A 16853-nucleotide genomic window follows, 5' to 3' on the forward strand; every position below is an offset into this window, starting at 1 on the left:
AGATGAACATTCTGACCAACTTTCATAAAGATCCCATGAAAAATGTGACCTCTAGAGTGGTCACAAGCAAAAGTTTACGGACGGACGCACGGACGGACGACGGACGACGGACACCGCGCGATCACAAAAGCTCACCTTGTCACTTTGTGACAGGTGAGCTAAAAATAAGTTTCAAATCTATATGCCTTTTAGAAATAGCTGTATGTACTTGCACGCAAAACTTTAACCAGAATTTTCTAAGTCCAAAAGGGGGCATAATTTGGCCAAAATGAAAGTCAGAGTTATGGGACTTGCTGTTATCAACTAGTTTTATAACCCCGAAGACACATGTGAAGTTTCAAATCAATATCTGCATTAGTTTTGGAGATAGTAACTTGCATGTAAAACTTTAACCAAAATTTTCTAAGTCCAAAAGGGGGCATAATTTGCTCAAAATACATGTCAGAGTTATGGGACTTGACCCAGAGAGGTTGGTAATTGATCTAGAAAAAGAAAAAATAAGTTTCAAAGCTATATGCCTTTAATTGATGGCTGTATGTACTTGCATGCAAAAACTTAACCAAGGTGTGACGCCGACGCCGACGCCGACGCCAGGGTGAGTAGAATAGCTAGACTATTCTTCGATTAGTCGAGCTAAAAATGGGTAAAGTGGAACCATTTAAACAAACCTTAGAGTGATCTGTCTTAGGATGTTAAGGACAAGATTGAATAAAGATCTAGTGTGAGAAAAAAACTCATGAGAAAAATTTACAGGTTTTTCTATTTTTAACTCTAGCAAAGGCCATGCAGACCCCTTAAAACTTTGTTTATGAGGGTATAACTTTTCGTCACTCACAAATGGCGATGTTTTTTTTTACAAAAAGAAAAAGTTACAACATTTTGATACAAACTTCATTATAGTTCATACCAATGTGTTCTCTACAGTGCTTATAAGCTGTTTCTTTCCTCCTAGTGACCTAGCTATTGATCTCATATGATTCACTTTAAAATATAGCATAAATTTCATTAAAAAAAAAGACACCCCTACCAAATTCCATGCAAATCAGGCCGATACCTAGGTGAGTAGAACAGTTCTTACTATTCTTTGAACAGCTGAGCTAACAAGAGTTGTCAGACCAGACAGGCAAAAAGACTACTTTGATGCTGGATATAGGTCAAGATGATGAATAACTGTTTCCAGTGTGGAACAAATCCATCAAGTACTAAGAGGAAGTGGATCAAAACAAACACCAGGTCCAGCAGGATCACTCTTCATATACTTCTTACAGTCTTCTAAAATCCATCACTTCTATATACTGGCAAAAATATCATTTTAAATTTTCCCTTGTGTAGCAGATTAAGCCAATTGACAGATCATCATTCTTAAAATACTTGATCATTAATCATTCTTAAAAGTAGGTTATACCAGGAAATATCTTGGGCAATATACTTCTGCAATATTATGTGTTATGCCATCTGCTCACCTTTGGTGTGTGAACTGTGAATTTAAGGTTGCAAAGAGATAACCTTCACTCAGTTTCTCTGTATGTTTTGCTTGAAAATTGAGAGAAATAATACTTGCATGAACTGATAATGGGTGGGGAAGAGGGGGGAAAGTGAGGCATTTATTAAGGCCCTTAAATTTCTTCTTTTTTTTTTTTAGTGAATATTAACTATAAATCAAACTTTTTATGATAGGTAACAATTATAGTAGTACTATCATAGTGCTGGTATTCACTAATTACCTGTATTACCACTGAACACAAGAGGGCAATGATGATCAAGATAGCCCTACAGTGTTCCTCTAACTCAAATGGGTATATGATTTTTCTGCAGAGGACCTCAACACAATGCTTTATGCCTTGAGGTATTTGACTGGAAGACTTTTAAAGCTTTTTCTATCTATCCTCCATGGGCAGGACCAATTTTTATCCATGACCAATTTTTATCCAAGGAGCTAGACTGAAATAAACTTGGCACAGGACCCCTCGACAATTCTACATGCCAAATATTTAACCTCAAGATATTAGCTTTCCTATACAAGTCTATACAGAGGCTGTGTCAAGGCAGGGCCAATTTTAACCTCAGAGGCCTGATTTTAATCAGTTAGGTAGATGACCACTTGACAATGCTACATATGCAGTTTTGGAGAAGAAGCATTTTAAAACTTTTCCTTTTGGTAGTCAAAGCAACCAGAATACTGCATGGAACTGACTTCTTTAAACAACTCTGAGTCTGATAGAGGGCAATCTAGATCAAACTTCATCCACATCCACCAAATGGTTTCTGAGACTATTTGGTAGCAGATGGGCGTGAGTTGGAACTGGTAGGAAAGGATTAATTTGTGGAGGGAATTAATCCCATATAAAATCTTTTAGGTGCTTTATGCATATTTCTGACTGTCAATGGTCATACTGACTGAAAATATCAAACAAATCCCAGGTGTACAATGTTAAATGCTCTAGGTCAAATGCTTTTGAGATATACATACAGGATAGAAATCTAAACTGACAGGTGTAAAGGTAAGAGTAAATCTATGTGCTCCCTTTCCCCAATTTTTTTTGGGGTCAAAAAACAACAGACAAGAAGTGATTTACTTGTAGATAGGTCCTGTGTATCTGTCCTGCATGAGGCAGCCTTCTACTGGCTCTGTAACCATGGAAACAGCCTTCACATTGGATTCTTCGTGCTCGCCACTGGTCAATGAACATGATGATGGTAATACCAATGATGATGCTGATGATGAGTGCTGAGCTGTAATCACAAAAATAAAAAATAAAATAAATGCTTATGTCCATCTGCAAACCACAAACACTTTACCAAAAATTTAATGACAACCGATCTTGTAAATTAAAAGGATAATATACAGCTGTAGTGTTTTGTCCATAATGTGTCACCTTAAACAGTGCACTGTAGCACTAGAAGAAGCCTTGCGACCAAAAGGCATATCAGAGCCATTAACTTAGTTTTGGGGAAAAAGGTCCCTGGTCAAATCGGGAATTTTTAAGCAGTAAATTATCAAAACTGGGAAACAGTATTGAAAAGTATTGAAAAATCAAGTAAATTAAGAATTTTTAACATTTAACTATATTAGTTTAAAACTTTATTTCAAAACTTTACTGGTAGATATTCAACAAATTTGAATTATCCCCTAGTGAAAAGGAATTTATTTTTCAGGATATTTTCTAAGTTCTGATTCTTGACAGACCTTACAAAAACAGAATAGAATGACTGTTCATCTATCATGTTTAAACTTTTGTTTACACTCAGCAAGTTAAATTATAAGTACCGCACAGTATTATGGCATTTTTATTTTTAGCAACATATAAATAAACAATCCGTATTTAGCAATCTCTTTTAAAACGAAAGATATTAAATGTAAGATCAACAGTTGGCTTGATGGCGCAGTAGGTTGAGTGGATAGACTTGTAATCATTTTGGAGTGATAGTTTCGATGGTTCGAACTTTAATTACATCCGTCATTTATTTTATTTTGCATTTAATATAATTTGTGTCTGATTTCTAATTTATTCATGAATGCCTAAAACATTAGATCAAATTAAAGATGAAGCATATTTAAACATGATTACGTATTAACAATGACATATACAAGTTAGTGAACAAAGTTAGTACTAGATTAACAAACTTTTGTTGTTTTCCTTAAATCCTATTGAAAAAAAAAAAGAAATTAAATACAATTTTCAAAATACTTTTTTACGGGTCCGGGAATCGAACTCCCGACGAAAAAGTATAAGGCGGATACATATACCGCTCGACCAACGAGGAATTACTAATTGCAGCGTAAATGTTGTGTATTGACCTTAAATTTATGCTATTGTTTTGTTTGTTTACATTTCAAAGCGCCTTATTACTGTGCAATACCTATAACTGAATTATCAAAACACAGTGTATTTGTGTGTATGTGTAAAAAAATTGGGTCGCAAAAATATGTGACATTTGATTTTAATGATGTCAACAAAGTTTTGGTACTTTATTCAATAAATATTAATGTTATACTTTTTTTGAGAAATGTTTACATACAAAACATACAATTTTCTGACAGAATTTTATATTTGATTGACAGCCATGTTACTAAAAGCAGTAACAAGCATTTGACTTCATTAGCAAACAAAATTTACTAAGCAAGAACTTTCTTTGAATAATCAAGTATTTATTCAAGGTGGAAATTTTTCCTAGGACTGGGAATTTTTTGCTTCAAATAGGGAAAAAGGAGCCTATTTAGCATTGGGAATGGGTCGAAAATAGAAAGTATCTGTGGAATTATTTTGAAATTGGGGCAGCATATTGTATGAAGCATTTAAATGTTCCCACTACGTGCATGCAGGAAATACTATATACATATGAAAAAGCAAATACCTTCTCTGGTGGCCATGTTTTTGACAAATTCGAATCTAAACAAATTTGGTATAAGGGTAACCAAAATAAAATTTCTGTGAAATTATCTAAAATTTCATAGAGACAACCATTCTAACCATACTTTATGTGAATCTGGAAGATCATTATCCAAGTTTTTCAATGCTTTGACCTAGTGGCCTAGCTTTTTACCCAAGTGACCCATTTACAAAGGTAGAAAATGTAGCCTCTAAAGTGTTAAGATGGCCTTTCTATGACATGTTTTTGAAACAGATAATACAGTTTCAAGCTTGACCTTGTTTTCATTAAGGCAAGGACTTAAATTCACAACATTTTTTAAAACTTTTCGACATTTTTTCACTATCTTAGATATTTTACTGGAATACAAAAACTTAACATTCAGACAGATGCCACCAAATAGTGACCACAAACAGATAACAGTAAACTGGTTATTTCTTACAGCAGTGTTCTTGTTTGTTCCGCATGGCTCTTGCTTCCTTGTTGGATACCTTGTACTTTTATATATACAGGCTTATCAAGTAAAATATTTGATTACCTGTCTAGCATCTGTGGTCCAAATATAGCAATAATTCATCAATAGTTTGCTGAACTGTCAATGGCTTGTTACACAAATCAAGTTTAATCAAAGGCCTGAAGGGCCTGAGAGTCGGCTAATGATTGATGTACTGGTAGTATAGTCTACCAGTTTCAGTTTGGTTTTAGTTTTTTTCCCCAACTGAACAGAGATTTTGTTACAATAGATGAAATGGACATTCAATCGATGCCTAGTAAAACTTTGATTGACATTATACAAGTATTTAAACCCAATATATTTCTCTAAAATTGAGGAGTGGTTCGCAAAAATAAAAATGTTGAAAGTACAAACTACAATTTGACAGGTGACACTAAGATACTGCCCATGACTATAAATATTTTTCCAGTAAACATTTGCCTCCGGCATTACCAAAACAGGCAATTATCGGCTGGTATATATTCGCACATGATAAAATTTGAATATGAAAATTTATATATTGAAATTTTATAGCGCAGATTGCCACATACAATTTGTAACGGATGGACGAAAGAGCTGTTCAGATATTTTACAGATAAGGGGCCTGGCAATAACCGTGTCACACGCTAGGTATTGTTCAATCATATTATAAGGGATGTGAATTTAAAGTATACTTACTTTTGCGATTAAAGATATGTAAATTTTGCTGAGTGTCAATATAATTATAGTGTCATGAATGTTTACACTGACAGGAAAATTGCGCATTCGAAACTAAGAGAAGTTACTCGGACTAGCTACCAATTTCGGAAAAGATAACTAATATTAATAAATGCAGTTCTTTTTAAGTTAAAACCATCATTTATTCTATTTCAGACCTGTTAACCCCTTCAAAACCATGTCAGTAGTCCCCAAGTCTATGTACTTTCAATTATACGTTTTGATTCATGTAGACAGACAGGCCCAGACTGGGCTGAAAAAATGTTTGAGCCATTTTTACGTGGTCGGTAGCGGGGTGGTGTGGGGGGGGGTGTTCCTTCCCGCTTTGAACTGCAGTCAGATTTGAAATGGGCATTGTGGCAGGTGGTAAAAGGGCAAATGTGTCAAACTGTAAAGTGGCAATATGGGGGAGGGTGTGGGAGGATACCCCCTCCTGCAAGTAGGGTTTGGGGTATCACCACAAGGAAATTTTGAAAATGTTGACCTTTGATACAGCCTTTGGTGCGATTTCTAACTGAAAATTTTATGTTTCAATTTCTAAATATTACCTAGATTCTTTTTAGTATTACAATATTCAAACTATGAATGACTGTCACTTCATATTTTTACTTTCAGGTCATGCCTCAGCACTAGAATATAAGTCTGATATTGATTCTATGTATGTATTATAAAAATAAATTCTAGAATCATTTTTGTTCAATAATATCTATCATGTTGTTTACTTTAATGTTTAAATTTCATAACACAGCTCGATATTTACCCAAAATATTATATCCGGATATGATTACACTTTCTTTTATACCGCCCAAATCTCCAGTTTCAACAATATGTTTTACAAATTGTGATGATATGAAGACAGTTTAGCAGCAATTGGCAGTATCTGACATTGAAGTTTACGGTGAAATTATTTAAATCATTTCATTAAAAAAAATTGTTTCGTTTCGTCAAAGCACTCTAACATAGACAATCTACTTTCAATTTCAAAAACTACAAGAAAATAAAATTTAATGTTTCGCCGATTTGTTTATTTCTCGAAAAATAAGAAATAAAATCATTTTTAAAATCAGTAGTAATTAAACAAATCAGTAAGAGCTCTTTCTCGGGATAATTTATCCGCTTACTGACTGCAAAAATCAAGCCATGTGTCATCATGAAAAGCAGAATGGGTGACGGTTTCATTTTTTTGCGAACCTGAATCGTAAGCAAATTATCCAAACCAGTCAAAATTCCAGAAAGGTTACGATCTAGATTCTTTCTAGCATTACAATATCCAAATATGACTGTCACTTCATCTTTTTTACTTTCAGCTCATGCCTCAGGACTAGAATACAAGTCTGACATAGATTAAAATGTAGGTGTAATAAAAATAATAATAAAAATAAATTCTAGAATCATTTCTGTTACAATAATATCTATCATGTATGTTACTTGAATGTTAAAATTTCATAACACAGCTCGATATTTACCCAAAATATTATATCCGGATACGATTACACTTTTCTCCAGTTTCAACAATATATTTTACCAATTGTGATGATACGAAGACATTTAGCAGCAATTGGCAGTATCTGACATTGAAGTTTGCGGTTAAATTACCTCTTATTTAAATCTTTTCATAAAAAAGTTGTTTCGTTTCGTCAAAGCAGCCAAACATAGACGATCTACTTTCGATTTCAAAAACTACAAGAAAATACAATTTAATGTTTCGCCAATTTGTTTATTTCTCGAAAAATAAGAATTAATATCATTTTTAATATCAGTAGTAAGTAAACAAACCAGTAAGAGCTTCTTCTTCCGATAATTTATCCATTTACTGACTGCAAAATTCAACCCACGCAAAGTCGTAGAAGCATCGTTATAAACAGGTCACGCGTGTTCGCCGAGAAGTGTCCAGAATGTAGTTGGGATTCATCCGCGAAGTCTCGCAGAAGAATTAACGTACTGCACATATCTTATTCGGGTCATTTAAAATGAAGCTGTCATAATTTAATTTCATCGATGTGGTAAACTCTTTGATAAGAGACATTCCAATGCTTTCAGAGGTACCCACTCAATAAAATACTAGCAGTATGTTCTGGAACTTTATTTTGTCTTTCGCTGGATGTTACGCAAGCTTTGTAAGCCTGCGCAATTCATAAAATGCACAGCACAATAAATTTGTTATTTGCGCAATGATTTTAAAGATTTTTTTTTGAAACGGACAGGGTTAACAAATGGTTTAATTTGGCTAATAAGTTAATATGCAGTTTTTTATTTGAATTTGTGAACATCATATTTGCTATTTTGTGACAAAAGGGCATAAAATTCGTCACCATAATCATATGCGCAAATGTATTACCAAATCCCGCAGAATCGTTATGCCTGTTTATGCTTAATGAGTTACCGCGGAAGAAAATACGTGGCTTTATTCCAGTATTGCACAATTACAAGTCATAAATATGACAGATTACATCGTATATTGGTCATAGCAAATAGGATTGACATAAATGAACTTCATTCGATTAATCAACTCTTTGAAATTAGAGACAATCCAATGGAACTACATCACTTCGCTGTGTTGTGAGGCCATTTAAGAATGAGAAATCGTGCCATAGCAAGGACTCGTCAAACGCTTGACAGCGTTTAGCCGACTCAAAAATCATCTGTCTATACTTCAAGAATAAAATTTATCTCAGAATGGAATATCAATAACAAATTGTATCTTTTTCTCACCTCTGCCTACAGTGAGTGATAAGTGGTTGCCGCCTGGTACAGAGGTGAAGGATGTTACTGCAGAGTACCTCTTGGTTACCCAGTTTAAAAGGTCCTCTGTTTCATAAGGAAGATGTTTAGGCTTTGAAATAGATGGTCGTGAAGTCAAATGTTTGTAAGCAAATCGTAATCCTGATCCTTTTGTTACCTGAAAGTAGAATAATGAAATAAAATTAATATATTTTACCAATTCATTCATGTATGTTTTGGTTAATTACAATTAGGGGGGGGTGGTTAACGTCGCACTGACACAATTATAGGTCAAATGGTGACTTTCCAGCTTTGATGATGAAGACCCTAGGTGCCCCTCTGTGCATTATTCAAACACCAGCGGGCACCTGGGTAGAACCATCAACCTTCCGTAAGCCAGCTGGATGGGTTCCTCACATGAAGAATTCAATGGCTTGATTGAGACTCGAACCCACATCGGTGAGGAGCAAGTGATATAAAGTCAGCAACCTTAACCACTCGGCCGTGGAGGCCCCTAAAGTAATAGGTGAGAGAAATATGTTGTCACCACTGATTGTCATTGTGAGATAAAGTACCAAACAGTGCATTTATAATAATGCATATGATAAAGCTATAGTTACATATAGGTGACATTGTCATAACTTGTCATGTGAGAGAAATTCATCTGAATACTAATTCCAACTTGATAAAAGCAGTTAGTTACACTGAAGACTGATACACATTTCTCAAGTAGGTACAGAATTAACCAACCAAAATATTACTTCTATCTTTTTGTTTATCATCAATACTGAAAAAAAATGAATTTACATAAAAAATGACAATTAAAGTGATGACAGGTCAACATGAAATCATTTATTAATGAATATAAATACATAAGTACCATTTTTCCATTTTTCTTTGAATAAACAGCTACTAAACACAACATTAAACATTCAAATTTTGTTATACGGTAAATTAATTTTGGCAATCTCATATATACAGATAGATTTGAACTGAATTGCACATCTTACAATACTTAAGTTTGTAAAACAATTTTAAAATTACCCAGGGTAAAAAGCAAAACGAATTACATTTCAAGATACCTCAACAGCTATTTCTAAAAAATTTCACATCAGTTTTATTTACTGGGCAGTAAAACTGGTATGTTTAATATATTCCTTCACATACAGATTTTTGCTTAATTCCTAAAAATATGTTTTCTCCTATATACAAAAATAAAAGAGTCTGGAGGACTCTGATAAAAAATTTTGCATGAATGATGTGGAAATAACGCAAATACTGACTATGTCTGGAAACTAGTTCTGTCCAGAAATTGGTTCCAAAGCACTCTATAAAATGATTAAGAATACATTACTAACTATACCATTATGTAACAGACTCCCAGTGTCAGAACTAATCAAAACTTCAAAAAGTTAAACATTACTTAATAACCTATATTTCCCCCACTAGCATCTTTTTCAGAACTCCTTACATTATACATAAACAGAGGAGGTGCATTAATGAGATATTTTTTACCTCGGAACCTACAATCCCAATTAGATTCCCATTACTTGCATGCAATGAAATTCCAGAAAATATAAATTCAACATTACACATGTAATAATAATCACATATGAGCCATGCCATGGGAAAACCAAAATTGTGGCTTTGCAACCAGCATGGATCCAGACCAGCCTGCGCATCCGCGCAGTCTGGTCAGGATCCATGCTGTTCGCTAATGGTTTCTCTAATTACAATAGTCTTTGAAAGTGAACAGCATGGATCCTGACCAGACTGCACAGATGCGCAGGCTGGTCTGGATCCATGCTGGTCACAAAGCCACTATGTTGGTTTTCTCATGGCACGGCTCATATAATCATGAGTCACAAGATATTTAAGCTTTTTTTTTCTTCATTTAATATTCTGTGGTTAAAAACCTTAAAGACAAGACCTGCAAAACAAAGCTCAAATTACATCCATACTGTTTTAGATTTGTCCAAGTTTGTTACTTAAAACTGATGCAATAACTTCTGCATTCAAATTTGCTAATGTTTAGAGGAACTTGCCAAAATTCTCTTTAGACATGTATGTTGTACAACTCTTCCAAAACTTTTGCAGTCCATAAACAAGATTTACATCCCTTGCATATTCTTTTTTTTCCCCCCCAGTAAAAAAAACTATGGCATCGTGCCAATTTTCCCATCATGAGCCATAAAATCAATCAAGTAATTTACCAGAAAGAATAATGTCAAGTATTAAAGTGCATCTTTACAAACTCTGACCTTAGATAAGAGAAGAACAAAACAAGAACATAACCGGAATAGTGACCAGAGTCAGTTTTTTTTTTACGAGATATGATTTTATGCCATATGCTCATTTTCCAGCTTCTGATGGTGGAGACAGATCCAGGTGACCCTCAGGCCAGACTTTAGGCATAGACAGGACCTTGGTTGGTGGAGCCACCAATATTGGGTTAGCCTGCTAGAAAGCAAAAAAAAAATAAGTCATACTAAACAAGTGTAACTGCTGATTTTTGACAACAATGCAGTGACCTTAGCTGGGCTCAAACATGCATCCTCAAGGACAATTTGGTGACACCCAGTTCCTCATACTTCTAACAACTGTATACATTAACTATGAAATAATGTAGCATATGAGACTGTTTTGAAACAGAAATTTCATGATCTGCCCCAAATGTTCAAAAGAAGTTATTATCCAGGAATTTATCCCTACTCTCCTGCAACATGCAAAATCACACGTATTCAACTGCTTGCCAATGAAAAAAGCCGTAGAGGTTGAACTGAAATAACCCTGTACACACAGCAACAACATTTTCTATATACATCAACCAAGGTATAATTAGTAAGATAGGTAAAAAATGGCAAAAAACGGATGTTGCTGCTGATTCCTCAACTCCTGACTTTCAGAAATTTGTTTCACTGTCAAAAACATTGTATTGAAGCAAAAACACGCAAAAAAACATGAAATCACAGTGAAAATATTATTAATATACAAATTTTCATTGAAATACAGACCATCTGTAAACACATAACCTCTATTTTACTTTCCTTAAAGCAAGGTCTTTTTGTAAAGGTTCGTCTATATTAAGGTTCAAGTACCTTTTACTGAACAGAAACATCTATTTGCAAATAATGAATGAATTTTCCAGCGACAGAGATTAATTAATCCTTCTTGAGTTAATCTACATCCTCTCTTTGTGTGTGGATGTTGTCAGTTGTGTCAGGATGTTGTCAGTTGTGTGAGGAAGTTGTCAGTTGTGTTTTGTCAGCTGTGAGGGGATGCTATAAGCTAGTTAAGTGTAAATATTTAGATTAAATTTTATTGGTCAGAATGTTCAGTTAGTCTGTGTTACTTACACCACTACAGATGATCGGGGAACCCAGACTCCTTTCTGAATGCAATGTGCCCATATTTCGAACTTCTTTACCAAGACCAAGAAATTCTGTCTTACAATAAGGTCAGTTACTTATAACCTATCATAACAAATGCCAGAAAACTGAGAAAGAAAATTAACATCTGATCAGCACATGTGTGTTTTTTTTCATGATTCTTTAGGTGTTCATAACCAACAGTGAAAAACCTTATTTTAGTTTTTTTATGTCATAAAATTACAATAGAAATACATTTCTTTGTGAAGACACAGACATCAAGTTGTCTCTCCTTATATTACATCTTTTATATATTCAGAAGACATATTATACTGGTTCTCGAAGAAAAAAAAATGGCTGCCTTTAAAAAGTTGGGATAGAGGCTATAAAATTGAATAATGAGACCAGTCTCTGAATGCAAACTTGTCATTGGTTAATATGAAAACTGAGCTCAGACACAACCTATCAGATGCTGCAGTTCCAAGACTCAGGTTTCTAAACACAGTTTTATAGTCATGGACCCTGCATTATGAACAGTAAATTATAAGCTTAAATGGTAATATATTATATATATTAAAAAAGCATGCATTGTCACTGAACTCACTAAAACTAATAACATTTATTTTGATTTATACATCAGTCATGCGAAATTTCTCACAGGAATTCTATTCACTTTTGTTTCTAGTCTCAAAACAATTCCAATTTAATAATTTCTCAGGAAAAAATGAAACATTTGTCATCAGATTATTCTGTATTACAGAGAAGTTTATTTTATATTTCAACAGCATTTCTAAGGAGGTATTATAAACCTTAGAGAAGTTTTCTCATTAGGAAGATAATACAGTAAACCTCGCTTATAGGAAGTTGGGACCTCTAAAATGTTCTTATAACGAGGTTCCTATATCCTTAGTGACTAATTCCTTGTAACAGATGTTTGTATAACGAAACAATTTGCACAGCGAACACTATTGATGACGTTTGAAAGGCTCCGGTCGACCATGATCTTATGTGAGAAGTGTGAGTCTAGTACGGTCCTATATCAGAGATTGAAATAGTGTTGAAACACGGCGTTTAACTAATCTAAGCCAAAATCGTAAGAATGACGTATTTGTGTTTTTTTGTCGCTTTTTTATCTCTTTTTAGGAGAGCACTACATTTGATTATAAGATATGTTGCAGCCTTACCTTGCTCGACAGCATTTTATGTGAATAGGCATCAATACAAATATAAAATAAATGTTCAAATAATTAATACACAAGAGCACCGCCTTGCGGGTGCTGACGCTCATCTGATTTTTTTTGTGTAATAGAAATATTGTCCTACCCATGATTTTCTAAGTCTAAAAAGGGCCATCATTCTTGCAAAAAGCAGGATAGAGTTATGTTTCTCGATGTTCAGTGTCACTTATGATGGTGAAAACTGTTGCAAGTTTTAAAGCAATAGCTTTGATAGTTTATGAGAAAAGTTGACTTAAACATAATACTCAACAAGAAAATGATTTTCTAAGTCAAAAGGGGCAATAATTATTGCAAAAAGCAGGTGGAGTTATGTTGCTTGCTGTACAGGGTCAGCTTATGATGGTCAAACAAGTGTTTGCAAGTTTCAAAGCAATAGCTTTGATAGTTTAGAGAAAAAGTTGACCTAAACATAAAACTTAACCAAGAAATCTGATATTTTCTAAGTCCAAAAGGGGCTATAAATCTTGCAAAAAGCAGGATGGAGTTATGTTTCTTGCTGTACAGGGTCAACTTATGATGGTGAACAAGTGTTGCAAGTTTTAAAGCAATAGCTTTGATAGTTTAGGATAAAAGCTGACCTAAACATAAAACTTAACCAAGAAAACTGATTTTCTAAGTCCAAAAGGCCCAATAAATCTTGCAAAAAGCAAGATGGAGTTATGTTTCTTGATGTACAGGGTCTGCTTATGATGGTGAACAAGTATTCCAAGTTTCAAAGCAATAGCTTTGATAGTTTAGGAGAAAAGTTGACCTAAACATAAAACTTAACCAAGAAATCTGATATTTTCTAAGTACAAAAGGGGCCATAAATCTTGCAAAAAGCAAGATGGAGTTATGTTTCTTGCTATACAGGGTCAGCTTATGATGGTGAACAAGTATTCCAAGTTTCAAAGCAATAGCTTTGATAGTTTAGGAGAAAAGCTGACCTAAACATAAAACTTAACCAGGCAACGCCGACGCAGACGCCGACGCCGACGCCGACGCCGACAACCGCTCAAGTGATGACAATAACTCATCATTTTTTTTTCAAAAAATCAGATGAGCTAAAAATGTTAAATTAGCCTACCAATTCAAATCAAGTAGGGTGTTTATAACATACAGTGCATTACGACTAGACAACGGCGCCATACAAACGGACTAAAATGTAAATTATATCTATAGTTTTGTTATTGTCCATTTTAGCACCTGCTATAATTTTTACAATTGAAAATTGGGTAAACTGGACTGTTTGTCATTGTTAATCACGCGTAATTAACACATTTATTTAGGATAGTATGACATGACCGTGTCAACGACTGATTTTCGTTCACTATTGGTAACATGAAATACCTAATTCATGTAGCTCTCAAACATAATCTCGAGTAAATATAAGTTAATTATGATATTATTTATTTTCTTTTATCATATCCGTGAAATAACAAACTAAAGACCATAGAAAGGAAATAATATGTGCTTATTCATGTGCATAAAAGCGCGTGAAAGTGCCGACGTTACTCTGACGTCATCAGCGATTCTCCTGTTTATTTCCAGTTTTCAATAATTTTTATTATTTATGTCTGTTCGCTATAACCGAGGTGTTTTCTATTGAATTTCGAACTTTGGGACTAGAAAAAGTGTTCCTTATAACCGGGTGTTCCTTATAACCAAGTTCCCTATAACCGAGGATTTTTACATTGAATAAAGAAGGAATTAGATCGGGGAATTGAAAACTGTTCCTTATAACCGAGTGTTCCTTATATCCAAGTTCCTTATAAGTGAGGTTTACTGTACTATAAAAGGAAGTAATAGTTTTTCTCTTGAACTAAATCCTATCAGCTTTCTATTGATACAGTTACTAAAGCTGAGAAACACCATTTAGTGATATTTAATTTGGCATCTTGCTGAAGCACCAAGACTCTTGAAACATGCAGAATATTTAACTTTGTGCCATGATTCTGTAGAAAACAGCAGTAAGGTTTGTTCATCACAGTTAAGAGACTACTGTGGCCGAGAGGTTCAGGTCACTGACTTCAAATCACTTGCCCTTCACTGATATGGGTTTGAGTCCTGCTCCAGTGTTGAATTCTTTGTGTGAGGAGGTCATTCAGCTGGCTTACGGAAGGTAATTGGTTCTACCCAGCTGCCCGACATTGACGAAATAATGCATGGAAGGGCACCTGGGATCTTCCTCCACCATCAAAAGCTAGAAAGTGGCTTATAAATTATGACTTATTATTGTGTTTGTGTAATGTAAACCCAACAAATACAAAAGATTTAAATATGATACTGAACAGTTTTTCAGCACATTACTAATACTTATTTGTATCAACTTGATTATATGTAATATGGTGACTCGTGCAGGAAGACCTAAATGTGCACCGCCATGCTTTACTTCAAGTGTGGCTTGGGCCGGATCTGGGTAGACCAATCGACCTTCTGTAAGCAAGATGGATGGTTTCTTTGCATAGAAAACTTCTACATGCCAAGAAAGGTTTCAAACCTAGATTGGTGAGTGGCAAGTGATTCAAAACCACCTACCTTAACTACTAGGCCATGGAGGCTCCTTTACCATTGCTCAGAGGCACACTCGTGGGGAAATGAAATACAAGATTTATCAAGCTGGCAAAAATAATGACATTCTAACAGATCTGATCAATATGTCAGTACTTTCAAAATACTATAACTAAATTTTTCCTTGGAAAAACAAAACATTCACCCGAATGTTACTTAATCAACAGAACATTTTCCCCTTTTTACCAAGTGTATAACAGGAAGCAATCACATATAAGGGAGATAATAAATTTATAACAGTAGTCAATAATTTTAAACTACAGAGGCAGTTATATGTGAGGAAGGTAATAACTTTATAAAAGGTATATCAAGGAAATCTATATAAAGGTGGTAATAATTTATTAATATTGTCTTAAAAACCTTTCTAATATTGTTGATAATTGTAATACGACCCATTTCATTTTCCTATTAAACAATGAAGACTAAAAACTGTGTTATTAAACAACAATTCATTTTTCTGACGTCACAATTATTACGTCATAGCATTAAAAGGCATAGTGGCGTGCTGGAAAAGAAACAAACAGAAAACAGGCAAATATTTAATTGATGACGTCAACGATGTATTTTAATATTTAAACTCCTTGGTAACATGTTAGAATCGAAATAATATATCTCATATAGAATTAAATCATTGTTTGTTGTGATTTGTAAGCACAGTTAATTCAAATTTCATTAAGCACAGTTAATTCAAATTTCATAAAGTTGTTGTTTGGTTTTTGTTTCTTGTTCAATCATTTTCTTTTTTGAAAAAAAAAGGAGAAATAATATCTTTATTGATCTAAAAAGATTAATGTTTAGAATTGCTTAATGTAAAAATTCTAAAGGCATTACAATGCATTTTAAATAATTTCTGGTAACAATATGCGTACCTGTAAATTTTAAAATAATTAAAAATGTCACATTGCAGCAAACAATAGTTTTACAATTTTCAGTATTTACAAATCACTTTAATTCCCTACATTTTCAACTGAATGTGATCACATTTCAATCTGAAATGATGTTTAAAAAGGATCATATTTTCAGCTGTGATTGTTCTCCATTTCTATGTTCACACTATAAAAGTACATTTATCTAAAGTACATTAGATTAAAAGAACGTTCCAAATTTTTCTAATTATGTTAAAGAGAAATTTATACTTTTAAGTTATTTATCTTATTTTGTTGGGTTTTACGCCATACTAACATTGGTGACTTTCCTAATTTTGATGAAAGAAGACCCTAGGTGCATCTCTTCTCGAAACTGTGACAATTAAAATCTTACAATGTCTCTGAACGATGGTAAAATGTTACAATATTTTGAAACTGGGGCAAAATCTTACAACATCTCTGAACGATGGCAAAATGTTACATTTGTCTCCAAATGATGGCATCATACCAAAACAAACTGTTTTTTGCC

The 16853-nt window shown here is 33.9% G+C and overlaps 1 protein-coding gene across 1 annotated transcript in view; it reads right to left on the reverse strand.

The window, feature by feature from the left end:
* Positions 1 to 16853, reverse strand: part of LOC123546132 (transforming growth factor beta receptor type 3-like) — a 107234-nt gene that overhangs the window by 10097 nt on the left and 80284 nt on the right. The window contains exons 5-6 of the mRNA XM_045332323.2: positions 8294 to 8480; positions 2577 to 2733 (exon numbers count right to left, since the gene is read on the reverse strand). Coding sequence (XP_045188258.2) covers positions 2577 to 2733; positions 8294 to 8480 — 344 coding nt within the window. The remainder of the gene's footprint in view (positions 1 to 2576; positions 2734 to 8293; positions 8481 to 16853) is intronic.

Source organism: Mercenaria mercenaria, chromosome 15 (genome assembly GCF_021730395.1).
Source record: "Mercenaria mercenaria strain notata chromosome 15, MADL_Memer_1, whole genome shotgun sequence".
In the NCBI taxonomy this organism is placed as follows: Eukaryota; Metazoa; Mollusca; class Bivalvia; order Venerida; family Veneridae; genus Mercenaria; species Mercenaria mercenaria.